The sequence below is a fragment of the Notolepis coatsorum genome (genome assembly GCF_963971535.1).
Source record: "Notolepis coatsorum genome assembly, chromosome: 9".
Lineage (NCBI taxonomy): Eukaryota > Metazoa > Chordata > Actinopteri > Aulopiformes > Paralepididae > Notolepis > Notolepis coatsorum.
Genome location: NC_140173.1, coordinates 148,880,645 through 148,902,171, shown reverse-complemented (window position 1 = coordinate 148,902,171; position 21,527 = coordinate 148,880,645). Strand labels below are relative to the sequence as shown.

Here is a 21,527-nt window from a genome sequence, read left to right as displayed (position 1 = left end):
GGGAGAGAGGGAGAGAGAGAGACTCATTGTCATTTATAATCACTATATCTGATAATGGCTTCAAGTCATGTTGCTCTTCCACTAAATATCCCTCTAACCTTGGCGACTCTGGAGTGTGGTGACCCCCCCCCCCCCCCTCCCTCCAAACTCCCTCAAGCTTGTCATCGTTAATCAGTGCTATCGGTACCGCGTGCGTATCTGCATAAAGGTGTTTTAAGAAGGCGGGGGTTGGGTGTCGGTTATGTTGTTCAGATGCCAAATACACCATGACACACGTTCCCCTTCCCTCTTATGTTTTCAAGTTTTTGTTTCATTTGTCACATATGAGGTATTACAGTGAAATGCTTCGTTCTGTATGAGCCTCCTGAGATTGTGCTTCATACAGTAAAAAAGTAAAAAGACCAAATACTATTCAAGTCAAGTCATTTATTTATAAAGCACGTTTAAAAAAAACTCAAGAGCCAACCAAAGTGCCTGTACCGTCGAAGCATAAAATTCATAATACAAAATGACAGAAAAGGCACAGCGGGACAAGACAACACAGGGATAGAGTAGCACAAAGTACAGTATAGCACACAGGGGAGAGAAGACCACAAGCACAGATACAGAGGGGAAGGGGCGAGATACAATTGCATGGGAGTGTGTGAGTTAGGGTGTGGGAAAATCAGGGTTTATTGAAGGCTAGGGAGTAAAAATGAGATACAAAATATACAATATGCAAAGGCGAGGTAGAGATGCAGTGTAAATATTTTATTAATAAATACACAAATAAAATATGGTGTGGTGCTCAAAAGTGTTGAAAGTGAATGTTAAAGGTGAGTGTGTGTGTGTTCCCCCCCCCCCCCCCCCCCCTCTGCCCCTCCCCCTGGGGTCGTCTCTTGCTTATTCCCGGCGGAGATATTTGAAATAATAGAAATGGAACGGAATATAAAACTAGAAAAATACTATTATTCGCCGCTCGACCGCCTGGGACGCCTTCCCCTCTTTGCCCTCCTCCTCCTCCTCTTCCTCTCGGGCGCGGAGGCTGAGAGCGCAGTAACGGCGTGATTCATCACGCAGCGGGTGGAGGCGAGGTGCAGGGGTCAGCGACAGGCTGAGAATCCACCGCGGAGAGAGAGACCCATCCCGCGGCTCGTGATCCATCGAAACGCAGAGAGAGGGAGGGGAGAGAGGGAGGGAGAGAGAGGGAGGGAGAGAGACCCATCCTGTGGCTCGTGATCCATCGAAACGCAGAGAGAGGGAGGGAGGGAGACCGATCCCGTGGCTTGTGATCCATCGAAACGCAGAGAGAGAGGGAGGGGAGAGGGAGGGAGAGAGACCGATCCCATGGCTTGTGATCCATCGAAATGCAGAGAGAGAGGGAGGGGAGAGAGGGAGGGAGGGAGAGAGACCGATCCCATGGCTTGTGATCCATCGAAATGCAGAGAGAGAGGGAGGGGAGAGAGGGAGGGAGGGAGAGAGACCCATCCCGCGGCTCGTGATCCATCGAAACGCAGAGAGAGAGGGAGGGGAGAGAGGGAGGGAGAGAGACCGATCCCGTGGCTCGTGATCCATCGAAACGCAGAGAGAGGGAGGCAGGGAGGGAGGGAGGGAGAGAGGGTGAGAGTGAAAGAGGGGGGACGACGTGTATTTATTTAAAAAATTTTAACAATAGAGCTGAATGGATAACTGTCGATTTTAAAACGGTTTTCATTTAGATTTCTCTTTCAAGGTGAGAGATCCGAGGTTTTCCTTCACTCTGTGGCGAGTTTTTTTGTGACCGTATGTGACCTAGTTTTTTCTGTTTTCGCACTCCTCACACATGCAGTAGGACAGTGATCACTATTTCCTAGATCAAAACACCATTGATCACTATTACCTAGATCAAAAACACCAGTGATCACTATTACCTAGATCAAAAACACCAGTGATCACTATTGCCTAGATCAAAACACCAGTGATCACTATTACCTAGATCAAAACACCAGTGATCACTATTACCTAGATCAAAAACACCAGTGATCACTATTACCTAGATCAAAAACACCAGTGATCACTATTACCTAGATCAAAACACCATTGATCACTATTACCTAGATCAAAAACACCAGTGATCACTATTGCCTAGATCAAAAACACCAGTGATCACTATTGCCTAGATCAAAAACACCAGTGATCACTATTGCGTTGATCAAAAACACCAGTGATCACTATTACCTAGATCAAAAACACCGGTGATCACTATTACCTAGATCAAAACACCAGTGATCACTATTACCTAGATCAAAACACCAGTGATCACTATTACCTAGATCAAAACACCAGTGATCACTATTACCTAGATCAAAACACCAGTGATCACTATTACCTTGATCAAAACACCAGTGATCACTATTACCTAGATCAAAACACCAGTGATCACTATTACCTAGATCAAAAACACCAGTGATCACTATTACCTAGATCAAAAACACCAGTGATCACTATTGCCTAGATCAAAAACACCAGTGATCACTATTGCTTAGATCAAAAACACCAGTGATCACTATTGCGTTGATCAAAAACACCAGTGATCACTATTACCTAGATCAAAAACACCAGTGATCACTATTACCTAGATCAAAACACCAGTGATCACTATTACCTAGATCAAAACACCAGTGATCACTATTACCTAGATCAAAACACCAGTGATCACTATTACCTAGATCAAAACACCAGTGATCACTATTACCTTGATCAAAACACCAGTGATCACTATTACCTAGATCAAAACACCAGTGATCACTATTACCTAGATCAAAAACACCAGTGATCACTATTACCTAGATCAAAAACACCAGTGATCACAATTCTGTCAATTCTATTGGAAAATACAAGATCAATTAGTGTGGATTTTGAGCAGTCTTTCAAGTTGTGTCAAGTCGGTTCTGTTATCATCTGGGTTAGGTTTAGGTCACCACTGACTTCCTTTAGGTGATCCGAGTTACTATTCAGCCAGTTCAACTTAAAATCTCCCACCGCCAATAGTTCATCAGAAAAACGAGAAAGGAGGTTTGCTAAAGTGTCTACCATTTCTGTGCCAGCAGCTGGGGGTCTATACACACGCCTATTACAACCACTGAGGAGGGCCCCAACTGGATCTTTAAAGTAGGGATGTCCGATATTATCGACCTACCGATATTGGCATTAAAATGTGATATCGGAAAATAAAAAAAATAAAAATTGTTTTTGTTGTTTTACATTTCTATAACCTTTATTTACCCAGGCAAGCAAGTAAGAACAAATTCTGATTTTATTTATTGTCAAAAGTATGCATAATGTTGTGTTAATTCCATAACAAGAGATATGTAATGTTAATTACCTGAAATTTTTCCGTTTTTTGGGGGGGAAACCCTGCATATATTGATATCGGTATCGGAAATTAAGAGTTGGACTATATCGGTATCTGTAAAAAAGCCAATATCGAGCATCCCTACTTTAAAGCAATACATTCAAGTTTGTATCTAAAATGGGTACCGATAAACTCACGTTGACATACGACCAGAATGGCTTAGAGCTTTTGTATTATTCCTGCCTGTTTTCCTGCCTGTTGCTGAAAGATGGGACAGAAAACCCACAAGGTACAGTCCAAAGCACGGCTGCATTTGGCCTTTGGATGACGGCGTTAACTTTCCAACCCGCTCCCAACTTGTCGTCTGATCTTGTCGTTGCAGCAGGGTGATCCGAGACCTCTTCCTGAGCTGCAACGGGCTGAACCAGGTGACGGAGCTCATCTACCTGGACCAGACGCGCTCCTGGGCCCTGAAGGTGTTCCAGACCCTGATCCTCGGGGGCGTCCACGGAGACCACCAGGCGGACGGGGCGCTCCAGGATCCGGAGACCGCCGACGCCCAGGAAAGAGAGGCCGTCCTGGGCCTGGCCGAGGAGCTGGGGTCCCGGGGCGCCCCCGGCGAGGGCCCGCAGAGCCTCAGCAAGTTCTACGAGGGCCTGAAGGACGCGTGCCCCGGACGGCGGAGGAGCGGGGCGGCGAGCGCCGGCGGCGGCCGCGGGGAGGCCCACCTCAACACCATCAACCTCTTCCTGTGCGTCGCCTTCCTCTGCGTCAGCAAGGAGGCGGACTCCGACCGCGACTCCTCGGCCAACGACTCCGAGGACACGTCGGGCTACGACAGCACGGCCAGCGAGCCCCTGGGCGGCCGGCTGCCCTGCCTGTCGCCCGACAGCGTGGCGCTGCCCTCCAAGGAGCAGGTGCGCCGCGCCGCCGACGTGTGGTCGGTGTGCCGCTGGATCTACCTGGCCAGCCCCGTGTTCCAGAGGCAGTTCTTCCGCCTGGGCGGCCTGGACGTCTGCTCGCGCCTCATGGCCATGGTCATCCAGAAGCTCACCTCCAAGACCACCAAGGACGGGAAGGGCAAGAAGAAGAGCAAGGGCGGCAAGGCCAGCCCGTCCGGCCCGGAGTCCCCCGCCCCCGCCCCCTCCTCCGCCGTGGCCCCTCCGGAGGAGGAGCCCGGCTCTACCTCGCCGGGGGCGGAGGAGACGACGACGACCCACGACGCGGCCGACGACCCCCTCAGCCCGGGCCCCGCCGAGGGGAAGACCAAAGACCCGGCCGGGAAGCTGGAGGAGGAGTGGCCGCTGCAGAGCATCCGTCTCCTGGAGGCGCTGCTGGCCATCTGTCTCCACAGCGCCAACTCGGCGCTGCAGAGGATCGAGCCGGAGCTCTCCTTTCAGGTACGCTGTCCGCGCCCATGGCTGTACGCACCCACCCACACGCATCTTTCTACATCCTAGGGATGGGCAAAACTCACACAGTTTCTATTTGATAGTCACTATAGGGAAATATTCAAATACGAATAAATTTTTTTTTACACTAGGAGTCGCAGCAGGCTAACGTTATTTTCCAGGAACAAAAGCATGAATTCCGAAAGTTAACTCGTTTGATTGATTGGACATTTTATTAACAGATTGCAGAATGGGTACAATACAGTACGGCTCAATAAAACACACAATTGTTTACTTTCATCTTGTTTACATCAGGGTCCCCCATTTTCAATTCATAACAATTGATGCTTGAAATGTCTGAGCTTCCAAGTTAACGTATGGTTTTGTTTTTACTTAATAGCAAACGTGAGATAATCCAACAAGCGAGCTGTCATTGTTAACAGCTAACACTAACGCACCAAGCTAGCCGGCTGCTGTCATTGCTAACGGCTAACGCTAGCGCACCAAGCTAGCCGGCTGCTGTCATTGTTAACAGCTAACGCTAACGCACCAAGCTAGCCGGCTGCTGTCATTGCTAACAGCTAACGCTAGCGCACCAAGCTAGCCGGCTGCTGTCATTGCTAACAGCTAACGCTAGCGCACCAAGCTAGCCGGCTGCTGTCATTGCTAACGGCTAACGCTAGCACACCAAGCTAGCCGACTGCTGTCATTGCTAACAGCTAACGCTAGTGCACCAAGCTAGCCGGCTGCTGTCATTGCTAACAGCTAACGCTAGCGCACCAAGCTATCCGGCTGCTGTCATTGCTAAGGGATCATCCCTATGTTCCCCGGGTCCTATGTTCCCCGGGTCCTATGTTCCCAGAGTGATTGATTAATTGATTGAACATTTTATAAATGTTTATTATTTTATTAATTATTAATGTCCGCCTTGTTTCGAACTGGTTAAGCTTAGGCCCTCTTTCGAAGTTGGTTAAGGTTAGAGTTTGGAATCAGGGCTGGTGGTCTAAAATGTTCAATCAATCAATCAATCAATCAATCGGGGAACATAGGACCCGGGGAACATAGGACCCGGGGAACATAGACATGCTCCCATTGCTAACAGCTAACGCTAGCGCACCAAGCTAGCTGGCTGCTCCCATTGCTAACAGCTAACGCTAGCGCACCAAGCTAGCCGGCTGCTGTCATTGCTAACAGCTAACGCTAGCGCACCAAGCTAGCCGGCTGCTGTCATTGCTAACAGCTAACGCTAGCGCACCAAGCTAGCCGGCTGCTGTCACTGCTAACGGCTAACGCTAGCGCACCAAGCTAGCCGGCTGCTGTCATTGCTAACGGCTAACGCTCCCTGTCTGCCGTCCTCTGCAGCTGCAGTCCGTGGAGGAGACCCTGTGCGAGGTGAGGGACCAGCTGTCTGGCTCCGGCGTGGTGAGCTCCGACCTGGCCGTGCCCCTGTTCGACTCCCTGCTGAGGGTGGCCCTGGCCGAGGTGTCCTCCTGCCCCGCAGCGCCCGAGGAGAAGCCTGAGAGGGTGAGTCCTGACCGGGGGAGTCCTCCTGATCGGGTGGAGGGGTTACGGATGCACCTTTTGATATTGAACTTTAAAAGGGGCATTTGACCTATACTCTGAACTCTTATTTAGTCAAACTGTGGGTGAATATGAGTAAGTATTTACTCAGACAAAGGTAGGCTTGACATTAACAAAATGCGGGTAGACCGTGCAGAGTCACCGTTTTAGAGTCGTAGTGAAGAGTCTCTCTCGCTCTCTCTCTCTCTCTCTCTCTCTCTCTCTCTCTCTCTCTCGCTCTCTCTGGTGCACGCTTACTTGCGTCGCGCGTAATGAGATTCTCTGTCTCAAGTAGCCAAACTTTACACTATAAAAACGAACTGGATATTTGGATAGTGTGTGTGTGTGTGATTTTTGGCTGGGGAAAATGCTGAGTGGCTAGTGACTTTGGAAACCACTAGCCACAGTGGCTGGTGAGCCAACAAGCCCTGCTTACAACTAGGGCTGGGCGATATGGCAAACATTTTTAAATCCGATTTCCGATTTTTTTTTTTTTTTTTTTTGATATTTTTTCCCCCCTCCTTTTTCCTCCGATTTTCTCCCATCCCAATGTTAGTCGTTATGCCAATTCTATTCCCAATCCCCTTCCTGGTCGCTGCACACTTACCCCCCACAGTCGGTCTGGGAGAGTGGAGGCTATCACGTGCTTCCTCCGACACACGTCTAGCCAATCAACCGCTTCTTTTCACCTGGCAGCGCGGATCCTCCCCGAGAGGGCGTAGCGTATGGAAGGATCACACTATCCCCCTTAGATTCTATCCGCGCTGAGCAGGCGCCCCGACCGAACTGTAGGAGTCGCTGTTTACAACGACCCGGACCCACCCCGCCAGCTTCTCCCACCCTCTAATACTGCCAATTGTATTAGTGTGAACGGCCAGCCAAGCTGGTGACAACCCCGGAGCTGTGAGATGGATTCGAACAGGCGAATCCAGCGTCTCCGGGGTTGGTGACGAACGCAATCTCCGCTACGCCACCTGACCGCCTCCGATTTCCGATTTTAATCGATTTTTTTTTCTCTTGAAAACTAGAAACGCCAAGGAAATCATATATATACTCCCTGTATATATACTATATCTAAACTATACTATACAAGAACCACATCGGTTCTTTCCTTAAAGTGAACTTTTTTATTCCTCATTCCTTTAAAGTGACCTTTCCATTTAGTTTAAAGTGACATTTAGTTTAAAGCGATTCTTTAAAGCGACTGCAGCATGCGTATGTGTGTGCTCATGTGTACTTGTGTGTGGAGTGTTCAGTGTTCTGATGGCCTGGGGGAAGAAGCTGAGCCGTAGTCTCTCTGTTCTCGTTGCGTATGTACGTAGGCGCTTGCCTGACCGCAGCATCTTGAACAGGCTGTTGTTGGGGTGGTGGGGGTCTTTCATTATTCTGCAGGATTTGCACCTCCTGTTGTATATAAGTCCTGCATCTTGGGTTGCGGCTGGGTGGCATAGAGGTCCAAGCACTCGCCTACCACCGCAGAGACGCTGGTTTCGATTCCCGGTGTCAGCGGTACCTTCGGCTTGGTCCGTCGTCCCTACAAACACGATTGTCAGTGGGGTATATGAGTCCTGGTCCTACTGGTTGCCTGTTCAGCGGGGAGGGGATCTGGGGGAGATGGCGTGAACCTTCCAGCACACGTTACGCTCTCCCAGTGAAACTCCTCGTCGGGTGAAGAGAAGCATTCTTTGTGATAGTCTACACCCTCCCCAGACCAACGGCAGGGCAGCATCTGGTAGTCTACACCCTCCCCAGACCAACAGCAGGGCAGCATCTGGTAGTCTACACCCTCCCCAGACCAACAGCAGGGCAGCATGTGGTAGTCTACACCCTCCCCAGACCAACAGCAGGGCAGCATCTGGTAGTCTACACCCTCCCCAGACCAACAGCAGGGCAGCATCTGGTAGTCTACTCTACACTCTCCCCAGACCAACAGTAGGGCAGGGTGGGGATTGGCATAATGACTAAATTGGGGGATGGGAGAAAAGATAGAAAGACTCAAAAACAATTCTTGTCCAGACATCACATGAGGACAAAATTCAATTGACCCTCGACATTTCCCAAAACCAATGAATTTGTGCACATTCTGGGTATGTGCAAAATAAATAAATACCAATTTGATCCATTGCTTTTAATAATAATTTCTTGGATTTATATAGCGCCTTTCATGAGACCCAAGGCGCTTTTTACGGAACAGTGTCGTCGTAGACCATTCGTTTGGCGTCAATAGACAGAAATGACTGTATTTGGGTAAATAAACGAGGCCTATTTATGCAGAATATATTGAGCCCCTGGTGTGTTTTATCCTTGAGCTGACTGGCCTCCAGGTGGGGAGAGAACAAGAAGAGGTTGATTAATGTTACTTTATAGACCAGAAGAAGAAGTTGATTAATGTTACTTTATAGACCAGAAGAAAAACTTGATTAATGTTTTATTAACTTTATCAATGTATATGATTTCCTTCCCCTTAGTTTGTCCCCCTCTTCAGTTAAGTGCCTTGGGTTCCTTGAAAGGCGCTTTATAAATTTAATAAATTATTATTATTATGATGTCTAAAAGGTGTATGAATCCTGTCTATAGCAGCTCTAAGCCGTCCTGCCTCCCTCCTAAGGACACGCATGACTGGGCAGAGGCATGAGCTCATACCAGAGATGTTGCACCAAGCGACATGATTCAAGTGACTTTTAATTTCCTGGAATGTGTTACGTGGGTTTTCACGAGGCAAGCCACCCACCACCATTATTACCACCACTACCACCACCATTACCACCACCATCACCACCACCACCATTACCACCACCACCATCATCACCACCACCACCATTACCACCACTACCACCACCATCACCCACCACCATTACCACCACCACCACCATCACCCACCACCATTACCACCACCACCATTACCACCACCACCACCACCACCACCACCACCATTACCACCACCACCACCATTACCACCATTACCACCACCACCACCATCACCCACCACCATTACCACCACCACCATCACCCACCACCATTACCACCACCACCATTACCACCACCACCATCACCCACCACCATTACCACCACCACCATTACCACCACCACCATCACCCACCACCATTACCACCACCACCACCATTACCAACACCACCATTACCCACCACCATTACCACCACCACCACCACCCACAACCATCACCACCCACCACCACCACTACCACCACCACCATCACCACCATCACCACCACCACCCACCACCACCACCACTACCACCACCACCACCCACCACTCCCACCATCACCACCACCAGGCATGCGTTGCTCATGGGACGCGGTTGCACACCGTGCAAACCAGTCTTTGAGCAGAAGCACGCGCACGCACATGCACGGATGTGTACGCGCGTGCACACAGGAATGCGCTGCACTCGACTGATGCGCCAACCGTGATGCGCCAAGTACTACTTTGCATAACAATACGACCGGTCGTCAGGTGTGTTCAAATACGTTCTCAGATACATTCACACACAACTTGTGAATGAAATGTGCTACATTCCATTCGTAGAGGCAATTAGGCACTGTCTTTAGTCTGTGTATGCGAGGGAACATTTATGCGCATGCGCTCGGGAGCGCTCGTGCACGTGGCGTCATTAAAACATAGTGCAACCAGTCGTCCCATGAGCAACGCATGCCTGACCACCACTCCCACCATCACCACCCACCACCCACCACCACTCCCACCATCACCACCCACCACCATCCCCACCACCACCACCACTCCCACCATCACCACCCACCACCACCATTACCACCACCACCACCACCACTCCCACCATCACCACCCACCACCACCACCACCACCATCACCACCACTCCCACCATCACCATCCACCACCCACCACCACTCCCACCACCACCATTACCACCACCACCACTCCCACCATCACCACCCACCACCACCACCACCACCATCACCACCACTCCCACCATCACCATCCACCACCCACCACCACCACCACCACTCCCACCATCACCACCCACCACCACCACCACCACTCCCACCATCACCACCCACCACCACCACCACCACTCCCACCATCACCACCACCCACCACCACCACCACTCCCACCATCACCACCCACCACCACCACCACCACCACCCACCACCACCACCACTCCCACCACCCACCACCCACCACCACTCCCACCATCACCACCCACCACCCACCACCACCACCACCACCTCAGGAGAGAATACCGGTTCTGTTCACATCAATAGTGTAGAGGTTTTGTATTTTTTCTGCGCTAACGAAAGGTCAGAAATGTTGCGCGTGTGCAAGGCCATCTCTATCCCTGTTTCCAGGGTTCATCTGCGGGGCGGATTTCAAATTATCTTTGGGGGGAGCAGATGAAACGATATAAAATATATGAAATGTTTTTGTATTCAAGTTGTTGTCTTTTGCGGTGCTACCGGGAGCTTGGTGTGTCTGGCGAAAGCTTGTATGGAATGCGCAATAATTTTAATCGGTGCAGCCGCCAGTTCCGTGTCACAATGTGTTTTTTTTGCTAGTATGGTTGTGAAATTAGTATAAAACTTTGCTCTAAGTGATATTAAAAAAAGGTAATTAAAAAAAGTCTTAAATGATCCCCCGGTACCGTCACGGGGCGATCCCTTTAGACCAGGGGTTCTCAAACCTTTTTATACCACGACCCTAGAAAATTGTATTACAGCACTATGTTATCAATACACATTTATAAACTAGGCATATTTAGCCAAAATATGTTGCCAGAACATTAAAAAAAAAAATAGCTTTTTTATAATTTTCACGACCCCACTTTGGGTCGCGACCCGTAGTTTGAGAACCGCTGCTTTAGACACAATATTGATGGTCATCATCTGGACATCAGGACGCCCTTAGTTTCAGGCCCTGGGCAATGCAGCAGTGTGGCCTTTAGAGCAGCCAGAGATCTGCAGGAAGGAAGGGCTGATTCCTGTGAAACAAGTCGTTCCATTATGTAGAAAAATTTGGGCCCTCTGGGTTTGTTTGTTTTCCCCCCCGGTTCAGCCGGTTTCCCAGGCTTATATGCAACCGCCTGTGTTAACCGTGTCTTCAGAATCCCATCATTACAAGCAAACCATCTTCCCTGCAATTTTTTTTTATGCTTGCCGTTTGGATAAAAGCGCTCACTCGTAGCGCGGGGGGACCTTAAAGAACCGTAAGGACAGAGAGTCGCTATGTTCTCCGGGTGTAGCGGAGTAGGTCATCTGACGCTTCTTGGCCGAACCTTCTCGTCGAGATGATTAGCCCGCCGGTGTAGCGGCAGGGTGTGTCGAAATGTTTCTTACCGTCTTAAAATGCCTGTCTGATTAAGCTGGTTCCAAAACCCCGGGTGGATTTGGGACGTTTATATAACAAGAGTTACGCTTCGGTGATCCCCGTCTCTCAGTAGCTTAGCTCTTTCTCAATGAGGAGCTTTGGTCTGGGGGTGGGGGGGGGGGGTATTCACTTAACGGTTATGACTATGTGCTGTATTGCTCCGAGGTTTTAGGGATTTAGCTGCCCTTTTTCCCACGGAAGGATTGCTGTTTCGAAGTGTTCTTCGGTTCCACCTGCAGTTTGACGATCGTAGTTGCCGGATTTTCCGTTTCGCGGTATTCGGGGCGTCTCATGCTGCTTTATGTTTTGATCCTGGAAAATGCTATAGAAGGTATTTATGTGTGCATGCGTGTGTGTGTGTGTGTGTGTGTGTGTGTGTGTGTGAGAGAGTAATGCGGGTATAATCCTTTACATACCTGTTTTATACTATATCTGTACATAGCCCCTACCTACTCTTACTAGTTACACTGCTGGCCAGTATGACTTACTACCATAGTGTCTTTATACCTGTATCACTGTACGTGATATTACTATAACACTGTATATACATCTGATTAGCGCTATTACTCAGTAGTACTCATTTATATAATAGTCCGGTTTAATCACTTGTATATTGTTATTGCCCTTTGCTGTTGCATTTGCACTCTAATCTAATTACAATAATCATGAAAAAATAAAATATAATAATAAAATCAGAATGATCAGATTAGATATTAATTAGGAAACCGGTGATCAATAATGTTGTTAAAAAAACTATTAAATGTGAAGAGTTGAGGATTGTGAACATATATTTTTGTACATCTTGAAATCATATTATTATAGTGGTTGTAGATGATGATAATGGCATAAAAACGCTTTTCAAATCCTAGTCCGACTTTATGCTCCATGGAGTTTGAGTACCAGGCAATCCAAAGTTTGAAAATTGACAAACAGATTATGGATTTACCTTTAGTTATTTACAAATATGAATGAATTGATTTTATTTCGGTCTTCTTTTACAAAGCAATGTACAGTAGTAGAACATTTACAAAAGGAAGAAAATGACCGAAAAGGTGTAGGCAAAAAAAAAACGAAAAAACATAATTCAGTAGATAATTTTGCAAAAACAAAAGGTTACAAAAGTTTCATAGTTTTATATACAGAACGTATACACATTTATTTATTTGTTTTTTATATATTGAATTTATTTTTCACGATTTTTAATAGTTATGTTATTATAAAATATAATTAGGGTAAAATAATCATTTTAAGCAGGTAAGCAGTCATTTGTACTAGATTAGGTGTAAGTAACCTCGCCTGTGTGTGTGTGTGTGTGTGTGTGTGTGGGGTTGCTTGCGCTCAGAAGACTCAACACTTCAGGGAGCTTGTCTGAATGCCTCGCCAGTCAGCTGATGTCGGTCTTATGACGAAAATCTTGTACTTTTTTCCCTCTTTTATTTTGTCCCATCACTTGAAACATTTCGTGTGCCATTCTTCCCCTGTGAGGGCAGTGGGATTGTTGCTTTTCATACAGGGATTTCTCCAGGCTTATATTTTTTATTGATTTTATAGGCAGAACGTTTGTAGATTTCTAAAAAAAAAAAAAAAAAAGGATAGCTGGCTTTACAACACCTTATGGGTAAGACCATTTTCTGTTGTTTTCTTTGTACATAATATATACGTTTCTTTTTCTTTTTCTTTAAAATGTTTTTCTTTGTGAAGCTGAAAATGTTTTAGCGCTTGCTCTGTGAACCAGAGCTTTGGTTTGATTCCAGTTCGACGTAGACGGTTTCAACTTGACGACATTCTAAAATGGACCGAAGTTTACTCCCCCGTTGCAGTGTTTGCTGATGTCGATACTGTTGCAGTGGTTGTCTATAGCAACAGCTGATGGGGGGGGGGGGGAATAAACTCTGATCCAATCTGTTTTCCCGAGCAACGCAATTCCACTGAAAACTGTCGCAGTGTTCATTCCACTCACACAGCCTTCTGGTAGACATCTCTCTATCTGGCTGCCTCTCTTTCTCTCTCTCTCTCTCTCTCTCTCTCTCTCTGACCTTCCTTTGCCTATGTCACTCTTTTTAACTATTTTACCGCCCCACCCCCCCTCCTCTCCCTCCCCCTCCCTCTCCCTCCCCCTCCCTCTCCCTCCCTCCTCCCCCTCTCCCTTCACCCCTCTACCCAATCCCACCCCCCTCATCCTCTCCCTACCCCTCCTCTCACACACACACCCCCCCCTCTCCCTCCCCCTCCCTCTCCCTCCCTCCTCCCCCTCTCCCTTCACCCCTCTACCCAATCCCACCCCCTCCTCTCCCTCCCTCTCCCTCCCTGCCCCTCCTCTCCCTTCACCCCTCTACCCAATACCACCCCCCTCCTCCTCTCCCTACCCCTCCTCATCCCCTCCCTCTCCCTCCCTCCTCCCCCTCTCCCTTCACCCCTCTACCCAATACCACCCCCCTCCTCCTCTCCCTCCCCCTCCTCATCCCCTCCCTCTCCCTCCCTCCTCCCCCTCTCCCTTCACCCCTCTACCCAATCCCACCCCTCCTCCTCTCCCTCCCCCTCCTCATCCTCTCCCTCCCTCCTCCCCCTCTCCCTCCCCCTCCTCATCCTCTCCCTCTCCCTCCCTCCTCCCCCTCTCCCTTCACCCCTCTACCCAATCCCACCCGCCTCCTCCTCTCCCTCCCCCTCCTCATCCCCCCCTCTCCCTCCCTCCTCCCCCTCTCCCTTCACCCCTCTACCCAATCCCACCCCCCTCCTCCTCTCCCTCCCCCTCCTCTCTCACACCCCCCCCCCCCTCTCCATCTCCCTCCCTGCCCCTCCTCCTCCCCCCTCTCCCTTCACCCCTCTCTGCCAAATCCCGCCACCCCTTCTCATCCCCCTCCTCTGTCCCTCACCTGACCCCATCCCCTCCCCCTCCTCTGTCCCTCACCTGACCCCCCTCCTCCTCCAGAAGCAGCAGGTGCCCGTGGAGAGTGCGCCCCCTGCAGGAGGGGATCTCTCTGAGGAGGCCGAGGAGACCCAGGGCTGTGGGCTCAGACCTCTGGGGGAGGAGGGGGGGTACGAGGCGGACAGCGAGAGCAACCCTGACGACGCCAAGCAGGAGGAGGGTAGGTGCACGCCCACACACACACACACACACACACACACACACCTACACACACACACACACACACACACACACACACACACACACACACACACACACACACGCACACACACACGCACACACACACACACACGCACACACGCGCACACACACACACACGCACACACGCGCACACACACACACACACACACACACACGCACACACACACACACGCACACACACGCACACACAACCCCACCGACACCACTAAGCAGGAGGAGGGTACAGTAGGGACAGGCGTGACGGTGGAGGGTACAGTAGGGACAGGCGTGACGGTGGAGGGTACAGTAGGGACAGGTGTGACGGTGGAGGGTACAGTAGGGACAGGCGTGACGGTGGAGGGTACAGTAGGGACAGGCGTGACGGTGGAGGGTACAGTAGGGACAGGCGTGACGGTGGAGGGTACAGTAGGGACAGGCGTGACGGCGGAGGGTACAGTAGGGACAGGCGTGACGGCGGAGGGTAAAGTAGGGACAGGCGTGACGGCGGAGGGTACAGTAGGGACAGGCGTGACGGCGGAGGGTACAGTAGGGACAGGCGTGACGGCGGAGGGTACAGTAGGGACAGGCGTGACGGTGGAGGGTACAGTAGGGACAGGCGTGACGGTGGAGGGTACAGTAGGGACAGGCGTGACGGTGGAGGGTACAGTAGGGACAGGCGTGACGGCGGAGGGTACAGTAGGGACAGGCGTGATGGTGGAGGGTACAGTAGGGACAGGCGTGACGGTGGAGGGTACAGTAGGGACAGGCGTGATGGTGGAGGGTACAGTAGGGACAGGCGTGACGGCGGAGGGTACAGTAGGGACAGGCGTGATGGTGGAGGGTACAGTAGGGACAGGCGTGACGGTGGAGGGTACAGTAGGGACAGGCGTGACGGCGGAGGGTACAGTAGGGACAGGTGTGACGGCATGGCTAAGCAGGAGGAAACACCCACACACATTTGCTCTCACACACACACACACACACACACACAAATGTGTTTGCTCTCAAACACACACACACACACACACACACAAATGTTTGTTTATACAGTCGGTAGTTTTCTTTGCAGGAGTAGAGAATAATCTCATCTGATGTTACTTAATTTTACAGAGTTTTATTATGACGTTTATTGAGTATTGTTCGTTGGTTCTTTTTTTTATTGAGTCACACAGTCTAGTCGAAGAGACTCTCACTTACTAACGTGTAACGTGATTTAATAAACTGTGACTTTGAGTCTAGTCGGTGTTTCTGTATTTTGGCACATCATCCATACACACCCAGTTCATGTGTCTTTAAGATACTGACTGTGTGACATCCAGTTCACTTCATGTCTCTGTGTCTTTTAAGACTGCGTGACATCTATACCTAACTCCTGTACCACTCCAGCAATCATGTTCTCTCTCTCTATCTTCTTTCTCCTTTCCCTCCTTGAGACTATTCTTTTTTAAGAACGCTGTACATCACATTATTTACCGTACGACGCGCTCCGTCTCCCTCCTGACGTCTTGTTTACACGGGTGCTCTTCTTAACGTTGACGGGGGATCGAGAGGCCGTGTATTTGTGTCGACCCCCCTAAAGCGTCTAATAATTCAGCCCTGGGAAAAAAAAAACACATTGGCTCCACCGAGATGATCAGTCATTCTATCTGGTAGGGGTGGGAATCACCAGAGGCCTCACGATACGATACTATCACGATACTTGAGTCACGATACGATAGTATTGCGATACTAAATATATTGCGATATGCTGAGTATTGCGATATTAATATTGCGATATATTGCGATTTATTACCTTTTTTCAACTGCAAAGTAAAACTTTGTCGACATGTTTTATCTAATAAAATAAAGTTCAGTCTGTTCATCTCACTTCAATCATTTTGAATTTTGAGTGAATGTGTGAGTGAATGGGTAAAAATGTGAGGAACAAATTGTAAAGCACTTTGGATGAATGAATGAATGAATGAATGAAAACTGTATTAACAGATTGCAGAATGGGTACAGTACAGTACAGCTCAATACATACAATTGTTAAGGGGATGCAGACCAGAGAAAGACTTTCGTCTTGTTTACATCAGGGTCCCCCATTTTCAATTCATCGGATAAATAAAAGCAGCCATTTACCATTTAATGTGACTTTACAAATTGACCAGAGGATTTAGCTGAAGTAGGTTGACTGAAAGGGGGGACTGAAGCAGGGGGACTGAAGCAGGGGGACTGAAGCAGGGGGACTGAAGCAGGGGGACTGAAGCAGGGGGACTGAAAGTCACACATACACGTCCTGGTAAAGAGCTGGTGTTGCATTACTATGGAGAGGAGTGAAATATGGATCGGCCAGTGAAATTATGGATCGTTGCCATTGTAAATGACAGGAAATCGACTTAACTATGTTACCGTTTAATCTAGCTAACTCAACAGTTTCAGTAGTAGCCATGTTGGCCGTTTATAAGCTTTAACATCACAGCCTGCCCTATCTCTGTATTTTATTTGTCTCCGTTTGAATGGCTTATGTATCGAGATCAACCACATGCTTTATTTGGTGTTATGTGTTCCCCCCCCCCCCCCCCTCCCTATTCTGATTTCAAAATGTTGAAATGCAGTGTTATATATATCCGGAAACGATCCTTATTTCACCGAGGCACAGTGGTGAGCTCTGTTGCCTCACAGCGAGAGGTCCTGCTTGTGATCCCGACGGTGTGGGGCTTTCTGTGTGGAGTGTTGCAAGTTCTCCTCGTGTTCTCATGGGTCGTTTTTCTTTGGGGAATAAACAATACTACGTGAGGTTCCATATAGGGATGCTCGATATTGGCTTTTTTACCGATACCGATATTCCGATATTGTCCAACTCTTAATTTCCGATACCGATTCCGATACCGATATCAACCAATACCGATATATGCAGGGTTTCCGCCCAAAAAAACTGAATAATTTCAGGTAACTAATAATTTCACTGGATGCATTCAAAAGGCTTTCTAAATGTAAGCATTATCTGTACAAAATAATCATTACATATCTCTTGTTGTTGAATTAAACCAACATGCATACTTTTGACAATAAATAAAATAAGAATTGGTTCTTACTTGCTTGCCTGGGTAAATAAAGGTTAAATAAATGTAAAAAAAAAAAAAATTGTTATTGTTTTTTTCTTTTTCTTTTACCGATACCGATATTTTCCGATATCACATTTTACTGCCGATATCGGCCGATAATATCGGTCGGCCGATAATATCGGACATCCCTAGTTCCATATAATCACGGGGAAATCATAGTTCATTCGGGGGAGTAGTACTAGGGGCAAATCATAACTCTCTTCCATACGCCACGGTAGCCCAGCGTGCATGCTGGTAGGTTATCTCCCATCACTTCTTTCCCCCGAATCCCAGCTGGTGTTATTCTCGCTCGCCGCCTGCCACCCGTGTCCTCCACCGGAGAGAGAGTCGTTCCCAGTGTGAGACGGAGAGCGTGGCTACTTGTATTCCCAGCCTAGCCGGTCCACACAGGTGCGGCCGTAATCAAGCTGATGAAGCGGGTAGATTAGTACGTACCTCCCCTCTATGACGCGCGTTGACGCGGCCTAGGCTCTGCCTCATGCGCTCCCCGGTGGATACGTTAGCCGTCAGGAGATCTCCCAGCGAGACACCACAACATGGACGCAATAAATAAGAATGAACAATGTAGGGCTGGGCGATATGGCCTAAAATTTTTATCTCAGATTTTCTTTTTTTAAATCTGATTTCCGATTTTAATCGATTTGTCAAATAAAAGGTGAATCCCTTTTTTTTTTTTTTTTTTTTTTTTATAATCAATTTAAATTTTTCAAAATCGTCCTAGATCGTTAATTCGAATTAATTGAAAAATCTATTAATCGCCCCGGCCCTAGAACAATGTAAAATCAGCGAAGACCGTTACAAGTCGACACACACGGTGGTCGGAGATCATACTTGTAAACGCAGCGAGAGAAGGAGGAACCTTCAGCTTCAGGGTCAGTCGGAGGGCGTTCCAGGTGTTGGACGCATCAAAGGAAAAAGCAGTGTTTCCTAGTTCAGAGCAAACTGGAGGAACCCTGAGTCATTTGAACGTGTAGAATATCTTCCAAGATTATATTCCAACAGTGTTGTGACATAAGAGGGAGGTTTACCCATAAGGGCTTTAACAATAAACAAATACCAATGATGGTACATACTTCTGTCATTGCCCTTGTCCAAATGACCGGCGTTGGAGCTGGACAGTGGACACCCACTGCTCCTAAATAGTTCTGATGGGTTAAAGATCCCCTCCACTCAAAAACCTGTTTTTCTTTTCATGCTCTGCTCCTCTCGGGGGGGCATAACTTGGACGACACACATTTGTGTTATTTGTGCCGAACCTTTATCTCCGGGGCTCCTTTTTGACATTCCTCCCTCGTGCTTCCCTGAAATCTTGAGTGTGTGTGATGTGATGTCACAAATATGTCGAAACTATCACGGGCCCAATATCTGGCAACTTATTGATTCATTGATTGATTTGTATTTATCTCGAACCAACACGCATAACGAATCACAACAAATTGATAAAAGCAAAAACAATATACATACATATACACATACATACATACATATATCTACATACACACACACACATACAAACATTTGTAAACACACATACACACAAACACACTCACACATACAAATACAAATAAACCAAAACATAGAATTCGGTTCGAGAAGGGGCAGAAAGAATGCTGATCTAGTCCTGCCCCTTCCTTACATCACAAAATTGACAGATTCTTGCTCTCTATATCTATAGTAAGAGCAACTTAGCTTCGGCATTATACAGAAAGCTGAGTAGGAACTGACAAAAACATGAGAATATAAGATTCAAGAGGTTTATTTGTCACATACCGTAATTCCTCTAATAGTAACCGGGTCTCAAATACAAGCCGGGTCTCTATTAATGGCCGGGTGCGCTCTTGAGCTAAGCAATTATAAGCCGGCCTCCTAATACAAGCCGGGTTACTAATATACTGAGCTGCATACTGAGCTAGTTACTTGATTTCACTTTGAAAACGTTGAAATGACCAGTGACCACCTGTAATTGCACTGTTTACTATTTCATACAGTACTTGGTTTCAATAAATGAACCCAATTTTACTGGGTTCAAACTGACACAAAATGTTGATTTATTCATTATGATCCGTTTGAAAATTTGAAATATAGGCCTCCCTCTTATACATGCCTCCTCCTAATACAAGCCTGGTACCCGCTACAGTTGAAACAAATACAAGCCGGGGTTACTATTAAAGGAATTACGGTACATACCATGGCATACAGTGAAATGCGGGTGGTCGTGCAATAATACTAATAATAAAATAGACATAAAAAAACAGGTAATAAGAAGACATAAGATGTGCATGATAAAAATAGACATGCTAAATTCCTGAGAAGGCACTGGGTCCTATATACACTATACAGTTTTAACTCTGTCATTATGCTATACTTGCTATATCTAAACTATACTATACAAGAACCACATCGGTTCTTTCCTTAAAGTGACCTTTATTATTCCTCGTTCTTTAAGTTTAAAGTGACATTTTGTTTAAAGCGATTGCAGCATGCGTGTTGTGTGTGTGTGTGTATGTGTGTGCTCATGGAGTAAGAATGGAAGCTGCCAACTTGGAAATGCTGGTGAATATCAATGGATGCTTGTTTTTTGCATATCCATAGATCCTTGCATTCTTAATGAGGATGAAGGTAAATACAATTGGAGGGGGCCTCAATTGGACCTCATGGAGGTCTTTTCATGTATTTTGCATTGTTTTTACACAATGAGGGGTTTTGCCCCAATGCTGAGGAAATGTGAAATAATGTACTTAGTGCAGTTCAGCTGTGACAAGAACCCTCCCTATTGAAACAAGAAGCCATTCAGAATTGCAGCGACAATCGCCGCGGAAAATAACGACTAATCGCGGAACCAGAATCCCAATACGATCACTGCCTAATGGGTGGAAACAGCTGTCCTGTCGTAATTAGCATATGCATATCTGGGGTGAGTTCTGTCTTCAGCCAGGGTTTGGACCCCATTATCCCAGCATGCTGTTCTGTGTGAAAGGAACGAAGGTGGAATGGGGGGGAGGGGGTCATATTGGATGCAGCATTTTGCCGTCTTCAGGTATAGTGAAATTGTGGGACCTTTTGTGGCTCGGGAGGTATAGCAGTCGTCTGGTAATCCGGAGGTTTCCGGTTCGATTCCCGGGCAGCGTGTCGTCGAAGTGTCCTTGAGCAAGACACTTAACCCATAATTGCTCCCGATGAGCAGGTCGGCACCTTGCATGGTCGCCTCCGCCGTCGGTGAGTGAATGTGTGAGTGGGTGGGTAAAAATGTGAGGAACAAATTGTAAAGCGCTTTGGATACAAGCTGTTGTATAAATGCAGCACCATTTAAATACGGAGTACAAAGGCCTGGTATGAGATAAGATAATATAAGATGTTCCTTTATTGATCTCCATGGGGAAATTCAGGCATCATAGCAGCACAGGGGAGGGGGGAGGGGAGCTACAGGTAGTGCTGTACGTGGTGCGCCAGCGCCACCCTGGCGCCCCGTTTACTTTTACTCTTACTTGTACTGTAGTAACGTCACTGTTACAAAGGATCAGATTAAACCGAATATATATATTTATTGATTGATATATATTGCATAGTATTTGTATATCGTTTGATATCCCTTGTATATTCCTTGTACATATACACGGAATATCCCTTTAGCCCAGACCATAATATTTCATTCTCCTATTGGACAGCGGTCCACAGGCGCCAGAGCCGTGCC

General features: G+C 47.7%; 1 protein-coding gene across 1 annotated transcript in view; it reads left to right on the top strand.

Annotated features, from left to right (window-relative positions):
- lyst (lysosomal trafficking regulator) overlaps positions 1–21,527 on the top strand; it is a 190,048-nt gene that overhangs the window by 43,974 nt on the left and 124,547 nt on the right. Inside the window, 4 exon segments of the mRNA XM_084322050.1 lie at positions 3,699–4,713; positions 6,067–6,228; positions 14,553–14,709; positions 18,110–18,174. Of these exon segments, the coding sequence (XP_084178176.1) occupies positions 3,699–4,713; positions 6,067–6,228; positions 14,553–14,709; positions 18,110–18,174 (1,399 nt within the window).